This window comes from Muscardinus avellanarius, assembly GCF_963383645.1.
Source record: "Muscardinus avellanarius genome assembly, chromosome: 13".
In the NCBI taxonomy this organism is placed as follows: Eukaryota; Metazoa; Chordata; class Mammalia; order Rodentia; family Gliridae; genus Muscardinus; species Muscardinus avellanarius.
Window position 1 is genome coordinate 22,446,384 of NC_137799.1, and position 19,784 is coordinate 22,466,167.

A 19,784-nucleotide genomic window follows, 5' to 3' on the forward strand; every position below is an offset into this window, starting at 1 on the left:
CTATTACTGCTCCACGCTTCCTACACATCTTCTTGGAAACCTCTGCTTGATCACTTGACCTCCAGAATCCTGAGCCTCCAAAACCATTTGTCTTTCCTCAGATGGGACTCTCCATCCTGGACAAGGTGTCGCCCCTGCATCCTGGGCCAAGGCCCTCCTCTGGGGCAACCCTTGGAGCCAGCCGCATAAAGCTCACCTGTACAAAGACGGGGAACACCAGGACTTTGGGGGCCAGGGTGACGTAGGTGCCATAGCTTGAGTGTGGAACATGTGGCCGCAGGACCGGGTAGTCCTGGTAGTTCCCGTGACCCTTCACGGTCTGCACCGTCTTCATCAGCCGGGACTTCTTCCCCAGGCCCGTGTAGGACTTTCCTTTACTGGGACTCCCTGATTCTGTGGAACAGAGATGGGGTGTCAGTGAAGCATCGCCATCACCCTTGCAAAGGTCCCCACTGCAGAAACAGGGACACAGAGTCAGTGGACACCATTACTAATCACCAGCTTTGTGCCAGACCCTGAGGGAGGCTCGAGGACACAGGGAGGCTCCGGCAGGGCCTGGGCCTCAAGAAACCCCTCACCCGCTCATAAGAGACAGGGACGGTAAACAAGCAACTCCAGGGCCAGGACAGAGCTAGGAACCAACAACAGTGACAGAGGCAGCCATCCCTGCCTGGTGACTGAAACCCTAGCCACGTATTCACCTCATGCTCTTAAAAAATTAAGAAACTGCTCATATTTAAAACTCAGAAGAGCTGACCTCACTGGGCCCGTGGTCCCACTTGGCACCATGAGTCAGAGCCGAGGCAACAGCCCTGCGTGGCAGAACACGTGGTTGTACCCTGCCACCATCCTAGCCTAGCTGAACAAAGATCCATTCTCTGCAGTAGTGGCAGAGCCCGCGGGATGTGTGGGATCCGCTTTCCACTAGCTCACCCAGTCAGTCAGAAATAAGAAGTGCTACTTGCCGGGCCTGGTCTCAGGTGGGACACGAGCTCCAGAGCCGGTGGCTGCTCTCCAGTAGCCCTACTCCCCACCTGCCGGCTCAGTGACCTGGGGAGACTGACTTCCCTCAGAGTCCCGGCTTCCTAAGCTAGGGTACCAGTGCCAGGCTCGGGGGAGGGGGGCTGCTCTGAGGGTTAAAGAGCCGAGTCCTAGGACAGAGCCTGGGCCTACCGAGGGGGCAGTCCAAGTTGGCTGCTGACATACTGTTGGTTTTGTTGCTGCGATTTCTCTACTTGGAAAAGAAATTTGGAAATCAGGCACCCCATGGGACTCTGGGAAGTCAAGCGTCATCATATGTCCTTCACTTGGCAGAGAGGGGGGGGGGGAGAAGGGGGAGAGCCCTCCCCTCCCTTTCAAAAAGAGCAGAAGACCACACTGGCAAAAGGGATCCCTCTTTAAGGTGACCCTGCTGGGCCCACCCTCATCCTGAACATGGAGTGGCAGAGACTCCAGGACACAAGCAGGGGACAGACAAACCCCAGAGTCATCTGGCTCCACACATACCCAGAACCTCCCAGGGTTGCTGCTGCCAGGGGGAACTAGGCAGACCCTTCCTGACGCAGGTCCCAGCTTGGGTCCCAGCACCCAGCTTCCTTCTGCCCCCAGCCCTGAGAACAAGGCACGGGGTTAAGGAGGCGGCCTGACCCAGACACCTCTCCACCTCTCGGGGAAGCTCCCCACCAACGCAAGGCCAGGCCGGAGGAAATGGCCCAGCGGGTTTCACACATGCCTCCTCCTCCCACCCAGCACCCCTTCTCACTCAGAAGTGAGAAAAACAAGTCAACTACCCCCCAACAAGTGACCCCGGAGCACAGTGGAATCTGGGGGCAGCACTCAACCCACAATCATCCAAACCACTTCCTGCCTCTTGGGCGAGCTGCTAGAATAGAACGAGCAGACCCGGGCCGGGGCAAGAGGTGCAGGTGCAGGAACAAGCCACAGAGCGCCTCATCCCGCCTGGCCCCAGAGGGCTCTGCACTGCCCGGCCCCGGCCCCTGGGCTGGAAGAAGCCATCCCACATCCACGGTCGGCACAGAATTTGAGTTCGGTAAGACCCATGAACTTGAGCGATGACTCCCCGAGTCGGAGGCAGGCTGTGTGCCCCCAAAGGGTGTCCTTCCCCCTCCGGTCAGTTCTCTCCACTGCAAAGCGGAGCTGATAAGAACTGCTGCCTCACCTGGCCCAGGGCCAGCGGAGCTCATACAGAGGCCTGATGGGAAAGGACTTGGGGGTCACAGGTGTTATCTCAAACCCTGAGCTGCTGAATCAGCCACCCAGCAAGGCTGGTGGAAAAACAGAGAGGGCTGCTGGGCCTCGGGTCATACTCTGGGGCTACAGGGTCAGCCTGGAACCAGACAGGCTAATGTGACAGGGCCAACGCGAGACCTGAGAAGGCAAAACCACATGGCACTGGATAGGAGGGGACCGAGGCCAACCAGACCAAATTAACGAAGGCAACCATTTGTACATGGCAAAGTCTAGATCTCGAAACTTCTAAAAGAATCCACTTCTTTCCTTGCTTGGCCCAGGGGCCCAGGACTGTCAAGGAGTCTTCACCTGGGGCCTCGGGTATCATAAATCAACTACCCAACCCATCCAGGACTCTGCCTTCAGACAAGAAAGGCAGCTTAGCCCCATTCTATAGAAGAGGAAACTGAGGCCCCAAGTGGTTGGGCAACATGCTCCAGGTCATTTGGCTGGAAGATGCTGGAAGGCGGGACCAGCCCAACAGAGGCGGCAGTCCTGCCCCAGGGCTCCATCTCCACATCCCCCAGGATGGAGAGCAAGGGGCTGTGGCTCACCAAAGCTGATTTTCCAAGTATCTTTTTTGAGAAAAGTTCAGATTGCAACCCAGTTGCTGATCTCTGTGAAGGCGAACCCATCTACTTCCCACCTGCTACCTCTTCCGATGACTGGTCCAAACTCTCATTTCACCCCTTTTTCCTCTAACACCTGCTTCGTGGGCCAAACAGTAATTACACAGCTTCACTCTCAGCTTCCGAGGCGAGCCCTGGCAGCCATCCCGCCCTGGCGGCATTGAATCTGAGGCCGGGCTGCCTTCACAGGGCAGGGGACAATGCTGAGGGCACCAGAGGCCCCGGAGAACGGGCCAACTACAGCCGGACAGGCACCCCAGGCCCCGGAAGGGCACCAGACCTTATTCAGTTCAGGCCAACTCAACACTCCCCCTGAAAGGCTACCTCCTGGCAGCCCCGCCAGAGGCCTCAGCAGCCCAGTGACAGCCTCAACCTCGGGGCAAACCACAGTGTGTTTAAGGGAAGTTCTGTGCCCTGAATTTCACTGCTCCTGAACTCTAGCACTGAAAGCTAAAGACTTAATCTCTAGCAAAGAGCAGGAATACCAAAAGGATTAGTATTATGATGAATAAAGTTGGTGACTTTATGAAGTCAAGCTCTTGATACGATGCACTCAACAAGTCACCATTATTACTACTGACATCATCACCTCCTTTCCTGTCCTTTCCCCGGGGCTTAGGCAACTGTGCCCTTCTTGGCATTATATTCTCAAGACAGGGGTGGAAATGTGGACACAGGCGGGGATCCACCCAGGAGGCATCTCTCCGGCTGAGCGGGAATCAAGCTGGACCACCTAGGCTGAGGTCATATCCCCAGAGCAGAAGAAGGCTCTCCAGGTCCCTTACTCCATGCCCAGGACTCAAACCCACAGATGCAGCCAGGGCCACTCTCCTTCAGTGGGTCACTCAACCACAACCTATAATGTGTCATCTGTCTTCCAGGCCCTGAGTCTGGTACCAGGCCCAAAGAATTATGCCAGGCCCAGCCCTGCCCCTAAGGAAGTCGTCATTTAACAGAGACATCTTCGCTTCCTAACCTGATGGGCCAAACAAAAGTTTTTTAGACACTTACTATTGAATCACAATCAGGCCCCTCCCCAGAAGGAACACAGCTGCATTTCCAGCAGGCCAGGCCCAACTGCACCGAGGCCCCAGAGTAGAGAGAAAGGGGGTGCCTTCCATCCATGCCCCTGAGCCTGATGAAAGCCCCTTTCTCCCCAGAAGACACAAGCACTCACTGAAGATCACAAAAAGAATTGTCTTCATGCTACTGACTATGGGAATAGCAAGGAAGCAGGCTACAAGAGCTGGGAAGAGGTCAAGGGCATCGAGGCACCAGGCAATGGACTCAAGCCTGCCCACGGTGGGCATCACGGGCCACCCGCGAGGTGGGTCTCGGCCTCCTGGATGCCAGCTGGGATTAAAAGCCAATTCTCTGGCAAGCACGTGAGAACTTAAAGGAATAACCACTCAGCTCCAGCATCAGGACCCATATCTCAGGCTTCCTGGGAAAAAGGATGTTTTGAGCCCAACGTCCATCCCTGGCCAGGATTTGAAGGCCAAAGGAGAAGAATCCAACTGAGGGCGGAGACATCTGTCTACTCCACCCTGGGTCACATCTCGCAGCATACAGGCCACTCACAATCATGTCCTCATTTAATCTCCCCAGCAGCCTTCTGAGTAGGAACTATTGACTCCCTTTTCTAGATGAAGAAACTGAGGCTCAGGGAGGGAGCATGATTTGCTCACAGTCACACAGCTAGAACTCCAACCTGAGACCTCCCAGCTCTGCACACCATGACTCCCTTCCATGCAGCTCTGCACAACATGACTCCCAACTCCTGCCTACAGCACCTAACACATATGGTTGCTCAGGAAGCCTGGATAATACTCAATTGAATGCCTGACTCCTGGACATATGGTCTCTTAGCTAGGTCCCCTTTCTTTCTTTTCAATTCCAACTTCAAGGAAAAACACACTGGTTTGCTGTCAACATGTGGGGTACCCTTGACTCCATCAGAAAGGGCTCTGAACTTGGAGGAGGAGGCTGACCTCTGCCATGGGGCACAGCACGGGTGGGTGACTCACCTTCAGGGATAGTATCCTCCTGGTATACAGGCCGCAGCAGCTACAAGGGAAAAACAGGAGAACCTGCTTAGTGAAGAACAGGGCAGGGCAGCCCAGCAGGCTGGGGGACACCGGGCCTGGGGAGCAGGAGCTGGAGTATCTCAGGGCATGGACTGCAGTTCTGCTCGCCAGCTAAGGGAGGGGGCTTGGAAGGAATGCAGAGCCCAGGACATGAGAGTCAAAAGGTTTTATGGGTCACAAAGTCTAACCCCGTGGTAAGACCCCAACTTCCCTCACAGCAGCTCATTCCAAAGTGTGTTCCACAGATTGCTGAAATGGTGGGACCCTAACAACCACACCATAAAGGGTGCCACAGCAGAGAAAGTCTGGAGGAAGCTGGGTTCCTTATTTACTGTAGGATGCACTCAGAATCCCAAAAAGGTGACCGTACATTGGGAATCTCCCAAAATGGAAGAGTTTGAGGTATTTCCCAAAGGTGTGTGACCTTGGAAAACTTTCTTCCCGGACTATCTCATAGAACTAATGGTTTGGGGACTACTCTGTCATCCCACCACATAATCATGCTTTCGTACCTCCTACAACAGGGAGCTTGCCACCTGCCAAGTCAACCAGTTCCACTGTGGTGGAAAGATCTTTCTTCTCTGAGTGCACATTTTGCAACCCGTGTACCCTGGGCCCTGAGGCTACACAGGCCCATCCATTCTCTCTCCCCAGGACAGCCTTGCAGAGACTGACGCTAGCACATGTCCTGTCTCCTTGATCGACTCTCCCATCACCTCAATTTCGAGTCTTTGAGACCTCCCAGCCTCCTTTGGAGACCCAAAGTTTTTCCCCTACCCCACGCCAGCCATGCATACCTGGCTCCCAGGGTTCAGCGGGGCCAGGATGATGTAGTTGGGATCGGCAGGGGCGGTGGCGCGGGACAGCGCAGGCAGGGTGTGCTGACCCCCACGCTTGGTCATCTCAGTGTAGCGCTCCCAGCCACCCAGCAGCAACCCATCAGAGCTGTCACACACCAGGTGGCAGCTGTGGCGCTGCTCGGGCCGCGCCTGAGCACCATGGGTGCAGTTCTTCTCCCTCTTGTTGGGGGGTGACTGGAGGTCGTGCGCAGACTTGCAGGAGGCCCTCCGTAGGACCCCGCCATCGGGCCCCGGCTTGACCTGGGGGACCATGCGCCACACAAGCAGGATGATCTCACCAGGACAGCTCCTGGAAATTGAGGGAGCACACAGAGAAACTGAGTCTGGGGGAGACCTAAAAAAGCCAGGGTGGAGCCTTCAGGGCAGAGAGGAGGGGAGAGGAGGGAGATCACCCAAGGGAGCTCCGATGAACGCAGGAGGCCACTCTAGGCAGGGGCAGTGAGGGGGGCCTCTGGGTCAACTCTATCAGCGATGGCCTGGGTGAACCAAGGCTGGGTTCAATGGCAAAGAGCACCATACTTGTGAGGCCTGTGGTGGGCAGTATAAGCAAGTAGAAACGAGAAGACCACCTAGAGGCCGCCCTCACTAGTCATTCTAGAAGCAAACCAGGATGGGACCATTAGGGTCTTACCCTGGAGAGGGTCACAATTAAGAGGGCCCAGACATTCTTTTTTTTTTTTTTTTTTTTTTTTTTTTGCAGTACTTAGGGCTGAACCCAAGGGCATTCTATCTTTTTGTTTTGTTTTTGTTTTAAAACACGGTGTCACTAGGTTGCTGAGAATCTCACTACTTGCTAAGGCTGTCCTTGAAACTATGATCCTCCTGTCTCAACCTCCCAAGTACTGAAATTACAGGTGTGTGCCACCACACAGGGCTGGGTCCCAAAGATTTTAAATAAATTTGTTTCATTGGAGGATGGAAACATTTGCAGTATCTACACACCCTTAAACAAAGGGCTTAGCTCTTAGGTTGCAGAAATAATTAGCTAAAGTGGCAGCAACCCCCTGGGGCTCTGTCGCAAACCACAGGGTCTATTGAAGAACCTCTTCCCTGCTGGTTGCTCTGGGACTCAAAATTGCTCCGAGTCTGAACCTTCCATTTTCAAGACAAGAAATGGATTCCCTGAGGAGTGGAGTGAATTGCTCACAGCTGGGCGAGGAGAGGGGACAGGAGTAGGGCAGGGCGACCAGCCCAGGACCGGGGTGGGGAAGATATGCCACCCGCTGCCCTTGTCACCGGATCTCGTGTGCCAGCTCCACACATTTCCAGTGCTCCACCGGCCTCTCGTTCAGCTGCAGCACCGTGTCCAGCTGCTGCAGCCCTGCCCGCTCCGCCGGGCCTCCTGCAGGGAGAGAGAAACCCACTCAGGGGCCCCTATGGCCCAGCGCCCCTTCCCGAGACCTAGAGTCCTTTGCTTCCAGGGTGACTCAGACAAGGAAGGGCTGCCCTTTTTCTGTTTTTCCAGCTGGGGAAGGAGGGGCTGAACTGGGTGTCTCTCCAGGCCTTGAAGAGGTGCCCTTTGCCCTCCCCTTCCCCAGAGCCAGCTCTTGGGCTGTCCCCTCCTCAAGGCTCCAACCCCACTGAGAACTGGGTCCTGTCACAACTGGCACGCACTTCATTAATTCCCCCAACCCCGCTTCCTGAATGCCAACCCCATGCAGGCATGGGGGATGCCCTGACCCCCAAGCCCTGGCTTCTGCCCACAAAATGCATACTTTATGATGAGGAGAAATCTTTCACTTGTGAAAAATCAGGACAGAATGGCTACTTTGAAGTGCTAGTCAGGCTTTCAACAGGATAAGATACTAATTCCAAATGGAGTTCATAAATGACTGCCTTTCCCGTGCAGCCATTGCAAAAATCCAGCTTTTGTTCCTATTCGAAAAGACTGGGAATCAAAATATAAAGGCCTATTTTCATTTTGATAAAAGCAATGAGTGGGTCTATTTTCATAAACTTCAGTTTCATCTGTGGTCATTTAAAAATATTATTCTTTTCATTTTGAAAACCCAGGACTCCGTTCCAGTTGGGGGTTCCCCATCCAGTTCCATCCTCTCTGCACAGCCCAGGGGCTGAGCAGGCAAGGAGGACTGGTACCCCCACCCCCAGGGGCTCACTTACCAGAATCCACAGCCTGCACTCGGACCGGAGAGTCACAGCAGATGGTGAAGCCAAAGCCGTCTTTGCCCCTCGGGATGGTGATCTAGGACACAGCCCTGCCCCGTCACTCCAGGAGCCGAGGCTGGACAGCCACCTCCTCCACAGGGGAACCAGAGCCAAGAAGGAGCTGGTGGGCCCCTCACTGTCCCTGTCCTGGCCTGGGCACCTGGGCACTGGGTTGTGGGCCAAGCAGGGAGCTGAGAGCTCAGGAGGGAGCCCTGGGCCAATGCAGGGAGAGCCTGGGATGGACAGAAGGCTGGGAAAGAGCAGCACCAGCATCCTGGCCCTCCACCCCAGGGTCTACTGGAGCGCACGGCCACCTTGCCAGGCCCCTCTGCCTGCAAGGTGGCCGTGCCCTTCTTCCATTCCCAGAGGCCTCGTGCCATTGGCCAACCTGGTGGCTGTCCTCATAGGCACAGGGGAGGGAAATGGAGATGCTCGTTCAGACCAAAGGTCAAGGGAGAGTGTTGGAGCCCCTGGGACAGTCCTGGCCAGGAGGTCAGTGAACAGAAGCCTCCAGGCTGCACCTGCCCAGCCCCTGACTTTGCTGTGCTCCCTGAGGGCTGTGTGCAGGGCAGGTCCCCAGCCCCTATTTCCAGAAGGCCCCTGAAAGAGCCCTGCTCTCTGGGTGCTCTTTGCAAACCAATACAACATTCCTGAGCTCCCACTGCACACCGGGCTCTGCTGAAGTACAGGGGCAGGAGGCCTTGGCTCCCGGGGCCATGGGAGTACATGGATTTCTCCAAAGCAGAGCAGGGGGTGACAATCAAGAGAGCAGAACAGGACTGTGCCACAGACTGTCCTCCGCGCTGTGGTTCTGGACACCCTTGTGCGTGGCCAAGGCTGAGTCAGTGACGGCAGCCCAGCAGCACCCACCAGGGGGAGGACGTCGTGTACAGCGCGGCTCGTGGGCTCGTTTCCACCACTAAGGGAGTCAGGTCAGGAAAGGCTTCAGTAGCGTCTCAAGAAGGCCCCTAGCAGAGGTGAGCTCAGGATGGCCCTTGAGGGGACAGGGAAAGTGACCCTGGCAGGTCGAAAGAAGCCATCTCAGCAAGCCTGTAAAAGGTCCAAGGTGTTGGGTTCCTGGGACCCTGCCAGCTCCTCTCTGAGGGGTCGTGCCCACATTCACCTGCCTGCTGACCCAAGGCCTGGTGCCAGGCAGGGAGCAGATGGGGGACCAGGGGGACCGAGGCCCTTGGAAGCTGCTGGGGCCCCTGAGGCTCTGCTTCCCACCAGCCCTGGGCCTGGATTCAAAGCAAGTTTGTAAAACAGGAAATCTGACAGACAAGGGGAAGGGGGAGGGGGCAGGAAAATACCCTGCTCCCATAAGAATTCTGGGAAAACACACAGCTAAGACAGGAAGAGGGGGAAAAACTGGAAAGAAAGAAAGAAAAACAAACCCAGGAGTGAGCGTAGGAAGCCAGAGGAAAGGAATGACTGCTAACTGCTGCCCAGGCCCAGGCCAGAGAAGGCGCCAGGAGGCTCAGCACCAGGGACCAGCCGGGAGCGTTGGGGGACTTGCAACCCACCCTGCACCCCACGCAGCAGCTGGACCCCAAACCTTTTCAGCATTTCCCCATCCTACCACCCTCCACAGCGCTACGGCCTCCTGGGCCCTGAGCACACAGCTTTTGGGTGGTGGGCCTGGAGCTGAGATTGGAGAGGAGAAATGAGCTCCCACAGCCTGGGGCCTTCATCCAGGCGGGAACAGGAGCTCCTCTGCCTTCCTGAACACCCACCTAGGAAGAGCCCCCCAGGGAATGGTCCAGCCCACGGAGCCACAGAATGAGTGGAAGGAACACTGTGAGAGGGCAGGCTCATATCCTGGCTCAGGTGAAGGAAGCAGAATTGTGACCTGTGCATCTGACTGCACTGAGAGTGGGGTGCAGAGCCTGTCCATCCATCACTGTTGCACCAGGAAACGTGGTTTAAGCACGCCCATTTTACAGAGAAGGAAAACTAAGCTCTGAAGTGAGACTGTGCACCCCACATTCCCCCTTTGTGAGCCCAGGCCCAGGGGAGGGGACAGTCCTGCCTCGACTCGGAGACCTGTCCTTCCTGGGAGTGTTTCCTGCTCTGTCCTGTCCAGGCAGAAACTGCCACTGCTCCCGGGTCTCAGCCAGGCCTGCACCACACTGCTCCCCTGCCTGCTCTCTGATGCTCCATCATGTCAGGACTTCCATCCCATCTGCCACCGTTTACTGAACACTCCCGAGGACACTGCAGACACTGAGCCAGGCTCTTCGCATACATTGTCTGTTGACGACTCCCCCCAACTCCGCCCCCAGCCTAGGGTCTGGATGTTACGATCTCTATTTTAGGGACAAGGAGATTGAGTCCCAGAGGGGTAAAGTGACTTGTTCAAGGGTCTCAGATAAAAGGGGCAGAGCTGGATTGGAGCCCAGGTCCCACAGAAAGCCTGTTGCTCTCAACTCTGCACTGGTTTCTACCACAGGAGCCACGTTGAACTCTGAGCCCCCAGAGCCCCACATCCAGCCCACACTGACTGCCAGGGCACCCCAGTGTCCTGGCACATACTCTCAAGGAGACCAGGGACTTGGTGACACCCCAGCCAGTGCTCTCCCTGCCAACACCCTGCCACCCGAATGCTGGTGTCACAGGGGCTGTTCTTCCTGGCTGCAGGTGGGCAGGGAATACGGAGTGGGGCTGGCAGGATGGGACCTGAGAGCTGGGGAGGGAACAGGGGGCCCCTCCGAGCATCTCCCCGGGACCCACATGCCACACACCAGAGGAATCAGGACCCAGATTCCAGTCTCATCATTAAACCAAGCAGGGGGACTTAACTAAAGTTTTTTATATCAAAACAGTTTCTGTGCTCCCTTCCAACTTGGGCATTACCAAACCCTGGACACCTCCTGCTTCCACCTTCCCTGACTACATTCCTCTTTTAGCCTCAGCACAGTTCCAGAAAAGGCTGGGGGTGGGGGGTCACGGTTCCCCAACCTCCGGAGCCACAGGAGCCCTGAGCCACCTGACCCAAGGTGTCAGGGAGTGAGGGTGGGAATCATGCGTGTGTATGCATACACGGAAACATCCTCTCTCACGTATAAGCACATACTTAAAAGGCAGAACGGCATTGCCATCCCTCAGAAGTGGGGAAAAGTAGCAAAAACACAAAAGCCAACCCCTCCCCATTCGCCAGCTCAAACTTGAGATGCGGCTTTTAACCCACACCCCCTACCTGGATAAAAAGAACAGAAAATCAGCTGGAGACCGCCCAGCCAGGGGTTAGGCCCTGCACAGGGCAAGGCCTCATCTGCACCTAACGCAGAACAGAGGGTAACAGGCTGGGCCTTGTGTCCAACTTCTGCCTCACCGCCCCACCCCCAGGCCAAAATGTGCTTGCAGGCATCCAGAGAAGGCAAACAAGGCCTGTGGAAAGAGGTCTCATTTGAGTGAACCCCCACCCCAGGTCCCCCAATCCCCCCAGGCCCTCCCTAGGGACCAAGCACCCACCTGGCGGTAGCGGCGCTCTGAGCACACCTTGCAAAGCCCATTGAAGCGGTTCATGGCTGCGGGTCCTGCCTCTGCTGCCGCCCCATGAAAACCCAGCTTTCCCCCAGCAGCGGGAGCCCGCACTGCGCCCGCCCGTCAGCCTGGCATGACCGCCCTGGGAAGCCGCCCCGCCGAAGAATGGCAGGAAATCACCTCTCACCTCCCCAAGCCCTGTCTGCGCTGTGTGCCTCTGCAGATAAGCCCGAAGGCTTCCTGAAACCTCAGAATGACAAGGAAGAGGGAGAGTTTTATATTAAAATTCCTGTCAACTCGTTAGTATTCCCCAGGCCTGGCGGGGAGAGGGCGCCTTTGTTCTGGCTGCATTCTCCGCCATGGGCCACTTTGTGATTCCAATGTTCTCACAAACACCCCTGCTGCCCTGCCTAAGAAGAACCCAGGCAGAAAATACGCCCGCCTCCCCCTTCCACTCTCCCCTCCAATCCCAGGTCCCCAGGAGCAGATCCAGGGAGTAACCCTGCCTAGAGAATCTAAGGACATCTTGGGGGGCTATACCTGTGGACATCCCATTTAAAGACGGGGAACAAGAGCATCTATAGGCTGAGGGCCACTTGCCACTCAGGAGCTGTTTAAAATCCTTGTTCACCTAAGTGGGCTGCATCAAGAGTCTGATGATATAGGAACCAAAAGTCAATGTTGAAAGGGTTTCCAAATCGCTGGACAATCCACCCTCCTCATCGTACCAAGGAAGAAACAGGCCTGGGGAGGCTCAGGCAGGGCTAACCTGGGTCCTTCTCCCACCTTGCATCCTATAGAGCAGGGCCGCCTATGCACCCAGCCCCACCTGCCCACCTGGGAGCTCCTGGGGAAGCCCGCCCACCTGCTTGTGAATGCCTAATTTTCACTAATAACCTTATTACAGAGGCTGTTCTGGCTCAGTTACCGTGTGACTGTGGGCAGGTGACCCAGGTTGTAGGTTTTGGGGACCTCCATCTCCCTGCCTGCTCAATGCAAGAGTTCAACAGGTGACCTTCGGAGATGAAGCATCTGGCAGTCATGCCCTCTCTGCTGACACCCCTCAGTGCACAAGCCAGAGAAAGCCAATGCACCTCTGAAGAATGTTCCAGGGGCCCAGGCTTGTGTGCAGAAGCCAGCCCAAAGCAGGACTTTCCTGACCCATGGAGAATCCTGCAAGGCCGATGTCCATGTAATTCACATGAATTACCAGGGCAGCTCCCTGGCGACCTTCTTTCCTGTGCTTAGCAAGCCCAGAGAGAGGAGGGAAGGTCTTTGCAGCTAGCCCAAAACGCCAGACGATGCTTATAAATCCCAAATGAAATCACAGAAAACAGAGCTGACAAGTTACTCTAATGCACTATGGTGGCAACTAGACACATGCACAGTGTAAATTGAAGTTACTTAAAAATGGAATAAAAATTGCCATTCTGTTCCTCTGTGCCGATAGCCACACTCAAGTGTTTATAGCCACGGGCAGCAAGTAGCCACCATGCTGGGACGCGCAGCTCGAGGCTGGGCTCTGCCAAGGCAAACCAAACCTTGTACCCGGCTCATGGCTCCATCCCGCACCTGACCCTGGGCCTGGCCCGCACAGGTGCGCCTCGTGATTGGGAGAAGGCACTGAGTCAATGCAGCAGAAGAGTCTCAGAGATGCCGAGGCACCTCCAGGTAAGATGATATGGCCTGTGTCAACGGTCAGTGTTGCCCAGGTCAGTTCCCATTGGCACATGATGGAGGCAGCGTGTGCTGTACTGGGCAGCCAGGGTTCCCTCAGAGCCCACCTCTGCCTCTCGCTGGCTGTAGTGACCTCACATCTCTGAACCTGTGCCCCCCTCACCTAGAAGATGGGACAGGAACAATACTTTAGAGGTGGTGGTGAGGTTAGACCAGAACAGTACCTGAGATGCTAATGAATTGCTGGGAGTTTATTTTCCCTTCTCCCAGTGGATCATGCTCTGCAGAGAGACTGAAGGGTAAGGGTGTGTGTGTGTGTGTGTGTGTGTGTGTGTGTGTGTGTGTGTGTGTGTGAACTCAGAAGCAGTTTACCACCGACCTACACCCCAGCCCAATTTTATTTCTTATTTGGAAACAGGGTCTCTCTAGGTTGATGAGAATCTCACGATTTGCCGAGCCTGTCTTCAAACCTGTGATCCTCCTGTTTCAGCCTCCCAAGTACTGGGTTTATAAGAGGGCTCCACTATGCCCGGCTGACGGAAGAAATTTGAGAGAATTCTCTCCAACCCCCCGTGAAAGTTGCACTCCAAGCTCGTGAAGGAAGAGTGACAAGAATAAAAACCAGCAGCCTCAGGTTCTGGACCCTGGCTGTTCCCTGGCCTCAGCCGACCCAACCCTGAGAGGCTGACTCAGCCACAGTACCAGGGGAAGCCGAGGGCCTGGGGGCCTCTGGGCAGGGAGGCCTCAGCTTCTAAAAAGTCAGTATGATCCAGATGCCCTCATTTCCCGGGGTGGGGGCCTGGCACTCTTGCACCCCCGTGTGACTATGAACAGCCTGAAAAAGGTATCCATTTACCATGATATCTTAGGAAGTCAAGAACGCACGACTTGCTGAGTTTCAAATACCAAATGCTATCCTCTTTGGGGGCCTCCCGGGCCAAGGGACTGACAAGGAGCAGGTGAGGACCCCTAGAGCGATGTTCCTATGACACCACCCTGCCCAGTCCTGTCCCCACCTACCTGGAGGTTCTCCCCATTCTCAGTGTCTCCGCCTCCCGGTATGCTCAGCAGTGGGTCTGGAAGGTGACAAAGCAGGGTCAGAAGGTTTCTACTGGTATCGGAGGCCCCTTTCTGCAGACCACCTGGAGGACCAGGCTGCTCAACAGTCCTGGCCAGCAGCCCATTCCTGGCCTCCAGGACATGGAGAGGATCACGGCTGGGGCCAGACATGCGCTCAGGGGCCAGGGCTACATGTGGTCAGGACAGAACTAAAAGGGACTTGGAGTCCAAGGTGTGTGCCCCAGGGGCTCATGACAGGACCTTGACATCCTGCTTGAAGAGGCGGACCAAGGCGCCCCAAGGTCAACAAGGCTCCTTGAGGAATGGCTCCTGGGAAGGCCATTCAGGAAGCACCTCCTCCGTGAGCCAGGTGGGATGGAGTCCATGACCCTCTCCAAGAAAAGTCCAACCAGATAGTCGGGCGTGGTGGCGCACGCTTGTAATCCCCGCGCTTGGGAGGCAGAGACGGGAGGATCGCTCAGGTTCGAAGCCAGCCTTGCTGGCTTAAGAGACCCTGTTTCCAAATAGAAATATAAAATAGGTCTGGGAGTGTAGCCCAGAGGTAGAAGGGCTTCCAGGAACCCCAGTACCACCAAAAAAAAAAAAAAAAAAAAAAAAAAAAGTCCAACCAGATAAATGAAGGTGTCATGGGAAAGAGGAGCCCGTAGTCTGCATTCCAGCAGGAATCCCAGAAGCTGCCGGGGTGGCAGGTGCCCGGAAACACTGGGAGGGAAGGAGGGAGAGAGGAAGACTGAGGGCTGGGTACGCACCTCTCAGGGGCCGCAGCCGCCGCCTGGCCACCTTCAGGTGCTTGGTCCGGCCGAGAGCCTCCCCCAGGAGGTAGTACCAGCCGCTGATCTCCTGTCATGAGAGTAGGAAGGACATGCTTGGACAAAGGAGGCAGAAGGCACAGGTCAGACAGCTGGACACGTCCCTCAGAGAGAGACAGACACTCTAGCCCCGCCCCAAGGCTGCCACCTGCTCCTCCAGGAAGCCTTCCCTAAGGCTCCAGGAAGGACTGGTCCTCCCCGCTGCTGAATTCTCACAGCCTCTTGCCCATGGGGTATGACTGTGGACTTGCCTGACCCCCATCCTGTACCTGCCTCTAGATTGTACACCACAGGCTCTTTGACATGCCTAGCACTGAGCCTAGTATACAAGAGGAGCCAAATCAACGTTCACTGCCAGATCAAAAGGGAAATAATGAAAGAGGAATGGAGAGGTCAAAAATAGGCATCCTGCCGGGCATGGTGGCACACACTTGTAATCCCAGCATTCGGGAGGCTGAGACCAATGGATTGTGGTTCACGGGCAGCCTCAGATACTTAGCGAGGCCCTTCACAACTCGGTGAGACCCTGTTTCAAAAATAAAAAGACTAAGCCGGGCGTGGTGGCACATGCTTGTAATCACTGCGCTTGGGGGGTTGAAACAGGAGGGTTGCACGGGTTCAAAGCTAGCCTCAGCTACTTACTGAGACTCTCAGCAACTTAGTGAGACCCTGTTTCCAAATAAAATATAAAATAGGTCTGGGAGTATAGCCCAGAGGTAGAAAGCCCCTGGGTTCCACCCCGAGTACCACCAAAAAAAAAAAAAAAAAAGACTAAAAAATAGGGTTTGGGGTGTAACTCAGTGGCACAATGCCCCTGGGTTTCATCCCCAGTACCACACACACACACAAAATAGGCATCCCGAGGTCCCTGCACAGTCTCAGTGGGGAACATCTTTTCCCAAGCAGAAGGAAGCTGAGGCTGCGGTCAAAAGAATCACGGGACCTAGACAAAGGGAATGCGTCTTCTGCCATCCCCATCCTCCACTAGACTTCACTTCCAGGACAGGAATGGAGCAGGGCCATGCACCAGGCCAGCGGGACATTTCCAGGATGTACAAAAGGGATCCATTCCTCACTTGTGTGACACCTTCAGTTCTGGGGTGGGGGACAAGGCCAAATAGAGATGGATACGGGCTGGTGACCCAGAGGCAGGGGCTCCACATCCCATGTCCTCACCCAGCCAAAGGAAACTCCACAGAGGACTTGCTTCTCCATCTACCCCGAGGCACCGGCTGGGCCCAGAAGTATCAGGCCCAGCAGGCACATCAAGAGGACGCCTGCAGTGGGCCACCAGAAGCACCTGACCACCTGGGACCTGCAGTGTCCTCGGCAGACACCGGACTCAGCTTCCTAGGAGACAACCCAAGCAGGGGGCCCAAACCCTCAGCTAGGCAGGTGACAAACAGTGCTGTCATTCGGGCCCCTGGAGCCTGTCTTAGGGGCACCATGTCACAGATAGCAGATCCACCCAGGGACTTCCAGAGAAAGCCTGCCTATGCCAGTCCAGGCCTGTGCGAGATGGTGTGCTGGAAGGTGCCCCGAGACCCACCTTGTCTGGAGTCAGGAGGGACTTCACCCCGAAGCTCATGCAGCCGACAAGTGCCCGGTGCCTGGAGAACAGCAGAGGCCAAGTCAGCGCCCTTCGTCGGGATGAACCTGTGAGTTCACTACTAAGTATGCCACCAAGTTGCCCTGTACACTGGGCCTGCATTTGGGGCTTGTGAGGGCACAAGCCCAAAGTCTGTTCCCTCCCCGAGGTCACAGGACCAGTAAGCCTTCAGATCCGGAGAACTCAAGCATCCTAGGCCTTGGCCCAGCGCTTGCTCTACCAACCACAGAAGCTCTGAGCTACCTCTTGGGGGTTTAACTGTTTGAGCTGGGCAGGTGGGGGAGCTGGTCCTGACTAGGGGTGGTCAGTCGAGAGGAAAGTTCCGGGAGCTCTGCTCAAGAACATTTGTCTCACCCGCCATGGTGGGGCAGGCCTCTAATCCCAGGACTGAGGAGGCTGATACAACAGGATCATAGGTTGAAGGCCAACCTCAGCAACTTAGCAAGACCCTGTTTCAAAACAAAAAAATAAAAAGGGCTTGGGGTATAGCTAGGAGGTATAATATCCCTGGGCTCAATTCACAGTACCAAAAAAAAAAAAAAAAAAAAATGTAGGCCTGGTGGTAGATGCCTGTAATCCTAGTACTTGGGAGGCAGAGACAGAAGGATCACAAGTTTGAGGCCAGCAGTACACTGTAACTGAACGAGATTCTGTTTCAAAATAAAAGAAAAATAGGGCCATGGGTATAGCTCAGAGATAGAGTGCCTCCTGGTTCAATCCCCAGTACCAAAAAATATAAATCATAAAATGATTTTAAAAAGAACATTGCAAGCCAGGCGTGGTTGTACACACTTGTAATCCCAGCATTGCAGAGGCTGAGACAGGAGGATCACGCTTTGTGACCAGCCTCAGCTACTTAGTGAGGTACTTTGCAACTCAGTGAGACCCTGTTTCAAAATAAAGAACAGAAAATAGGGCTGGACCCAGGCGTGGAGGCGCACGCTTGTAATCCCCGTGCTTGGGAGGCGGAGACAGGAGGATCGCGCTGGTTCAGAGCCAGCCTCGCTGGCTTAAGAGACCCTGTTTCTAAATAAAAAAGTAGGACTTCCGGGAAGATGGCGACCGAGAAAAGCGGGGCTTAAGAGCCCTGCTAACAACCAATTTCCATTACCACAAAACCAGCGCCTTTCATAGCCAGAAAACACCATCAACAGAAAAACAAAAAAACCACCAGGCTCCAGAGAGAAAGCTGACTGAGAACAGAGCTCAGGGCCACAGAGGAGACACACGCGCCCGAGGACGCGGCAGCAGCGCCATACTGCCGGCGGCAGCGGCGAACTCATCGGACGGCTACAGCAAGCGGAGGTGAGCCGCTGCGGAACAGCCAGGCGGGATCTTTCGGTGCAGAGAGGATTTAAAGCTCCCAGTGGCTGAGCTCAGCCCACGCTGCAGGGATTCAGAGTGGAAATAAAAACCAGAGAAGAAAAAATACGCCAGCCTCATGGCCGAGGGCGTGGCCGCGGCGCCATTTTGCCACCGGCGGCGGAAGCAGCAGTGAATTCGCCGAATCCAGCACAGCTACATCTGCGTACTCAAGAACAGTGAGTCAAATTGTGGGCCACAGAGGAGAAATCCCAGTACTGTACCTCACTGAGGTACTCACTGTACCCAGTGAGGGAGTGGTGGTGGCAGAGATACCACACCATAGGAGAACGTGCAACCTGGCACCCCCCATAGTTTAAAGCAGCCTCTATTGACTCCCTGGGTCAGAGACTCTGTGATAAAACCCAGTAAAGGAGTAGTGAGGTCTGAGATACTACTGACTCGAGATCCAGAACACCTTAAGTGAAGTTATAGTGACCCAAGGGAAGAACCCAGAGAAGGCACAAACATCCGAAATCATGGGAAAGAGGAATAATACTGGAGCAATGAATGCCGCCCACAACCCCACAACATCAGAACCTGATAAAACAGAAAATCAGAGATTTCTAGAAGATCAAATCAGGAAAATAACTGTAGAAATAATAGAGGTGCTTCGAAAAGAACTCAGAGAGAGCCAAAAAGAGATAAAGGATGCAATTAATGAAGTAAAGGCCTCAATTCAAAGCACAAACAACCGATTAGACCACATGGAGAACAGAATCTCGCTCTTAGAAGATGAGCAATCCAAAAATGAACGCATGGTTTCTAATCTCGGAAAAAATATCCGACAGCAGGAATCTGACATTGAAGAAATATGGGCCCATCTTAAGAGAGCTAACCTAAGAATAATTGGAATAGAGGAGGGAAAAGAAAGTGACACCAAAGGGATCAACAATCTCTTCAAGGAAGTAATAGCAGAAAATTTTCCAAACGTAAAGCAAGAGGTTGATACACAGGTCCAGGAAACTTATAGAACTCCCTTTAGACAGGATCAGAGAAGAGGATCCCCACGCCACATAATTGTCAAAATGACCAATGTGGAAGCCAAGCAGAGAATCTTAAAGGCAACAAAAACAAAGGGCCAAGTGACATTCAGAGGCAAACCAATTAGAATCACTCCAGACTTCCCAAACCAAGTCATGAGAGCCAGAAGGGCTTGGAGTAACATATTCCAAACTCTGAAAGAAAACAACTTCCAGCCAAAAATTTCCTATCCAGCAAAACTTTCTATCAAATTAGATGGAGAAATAAGAAGCTTCCATGAAAAACAGAAACTGAAGGAATTTATGTCTTCAAAACCAGCGCTAGAGAAAATACTCAAAGAGATTAACTACAAAGAAGAAATAGGTAACACTCACCAGAACCAGAGAAACAAGATTTTCCATCCAACAGACAACTAAGATTGGTTATCTGTGGAGATTCATTATTTATGTTAGTCTTTTACCTATCTCTAAATTGTATTGTTTGCCTTTATTGTTGTTAATTTTTAGGATTTCTAGTTAGAATATTAATATACCTTCAGATATAGCATTTGGAAATATTTTATCCAATTCTATTAGTAACTTTTAACTCTGTTTACATTGTCTTTGGATATACAATATTTTTTTTTATTTTTTAGGGAGTTTGTATATTCTTCTGTTTCCTGTGCCATTGAAATCATATCCAAGAAATCACTGCCAATTTCAATGTTGTGAGGTTTTATGACCCAGATTTTCTTCTAAAAGTTTATAGTCTTAAGATTTATATTTAGGTCTTTTATCTATTTTGAGTTA

At 54.0% G+C, this 19,784-nt stretch overlaps 1 protein-coding gene across 7 annotated transcripts in view; it reads right to left on the reverse strand.

Moving 5' to 3' along the window:
• The window catches only part of RGS3 (regulator of G protein signaling 3), a gene marked incomplete at both ends in the record, with an annotated part of 136,983 nt that overhangs the window by 82,407 nt on the left and 34,792 nt on the right, over nt 1–19,784 (reverse strand). For 4 of the 7 annotated variants that reach the window (XM_080709628.1, XM_080709629.1, XM_080709631.1 and 1 more), the window contains 8 exons: nt 197–393; nt 4,907–4,946; nt 5,764–6,115; nt 7,063–7,168; nt 7,948–8,029; nt 14,173–14,228; nt 14,982–15,072; nt 16,591–16,651. In XM_080709628.1, coding sequence (XP_080565754.1) covers nt 197–393; nt 4,907–4,946; nt 5,764–6,115; nt 7,063–7,168; nt 7,948–8,029; nt 14,173–14,228; nt 14,982–15,072; nt 16,591–16,651 — 985 coding nt within the window. Of the gene's footprint in view, nt 1–196; nt 394–4,906; nt 4,947–5,763; nt 6,116–7,062; nt 7,169–7,947; nt 8,030–11,463; nt 11,518–14,172; nt 14,229–14,981; nt 15,073–16,590; nt 16,652–19,784 lie in introns of those variants that run through there. The other 3 variants (XM_080709632.1, XM_080709630.1, XM_080709635.1) reach the window with 1 other exon arrangement.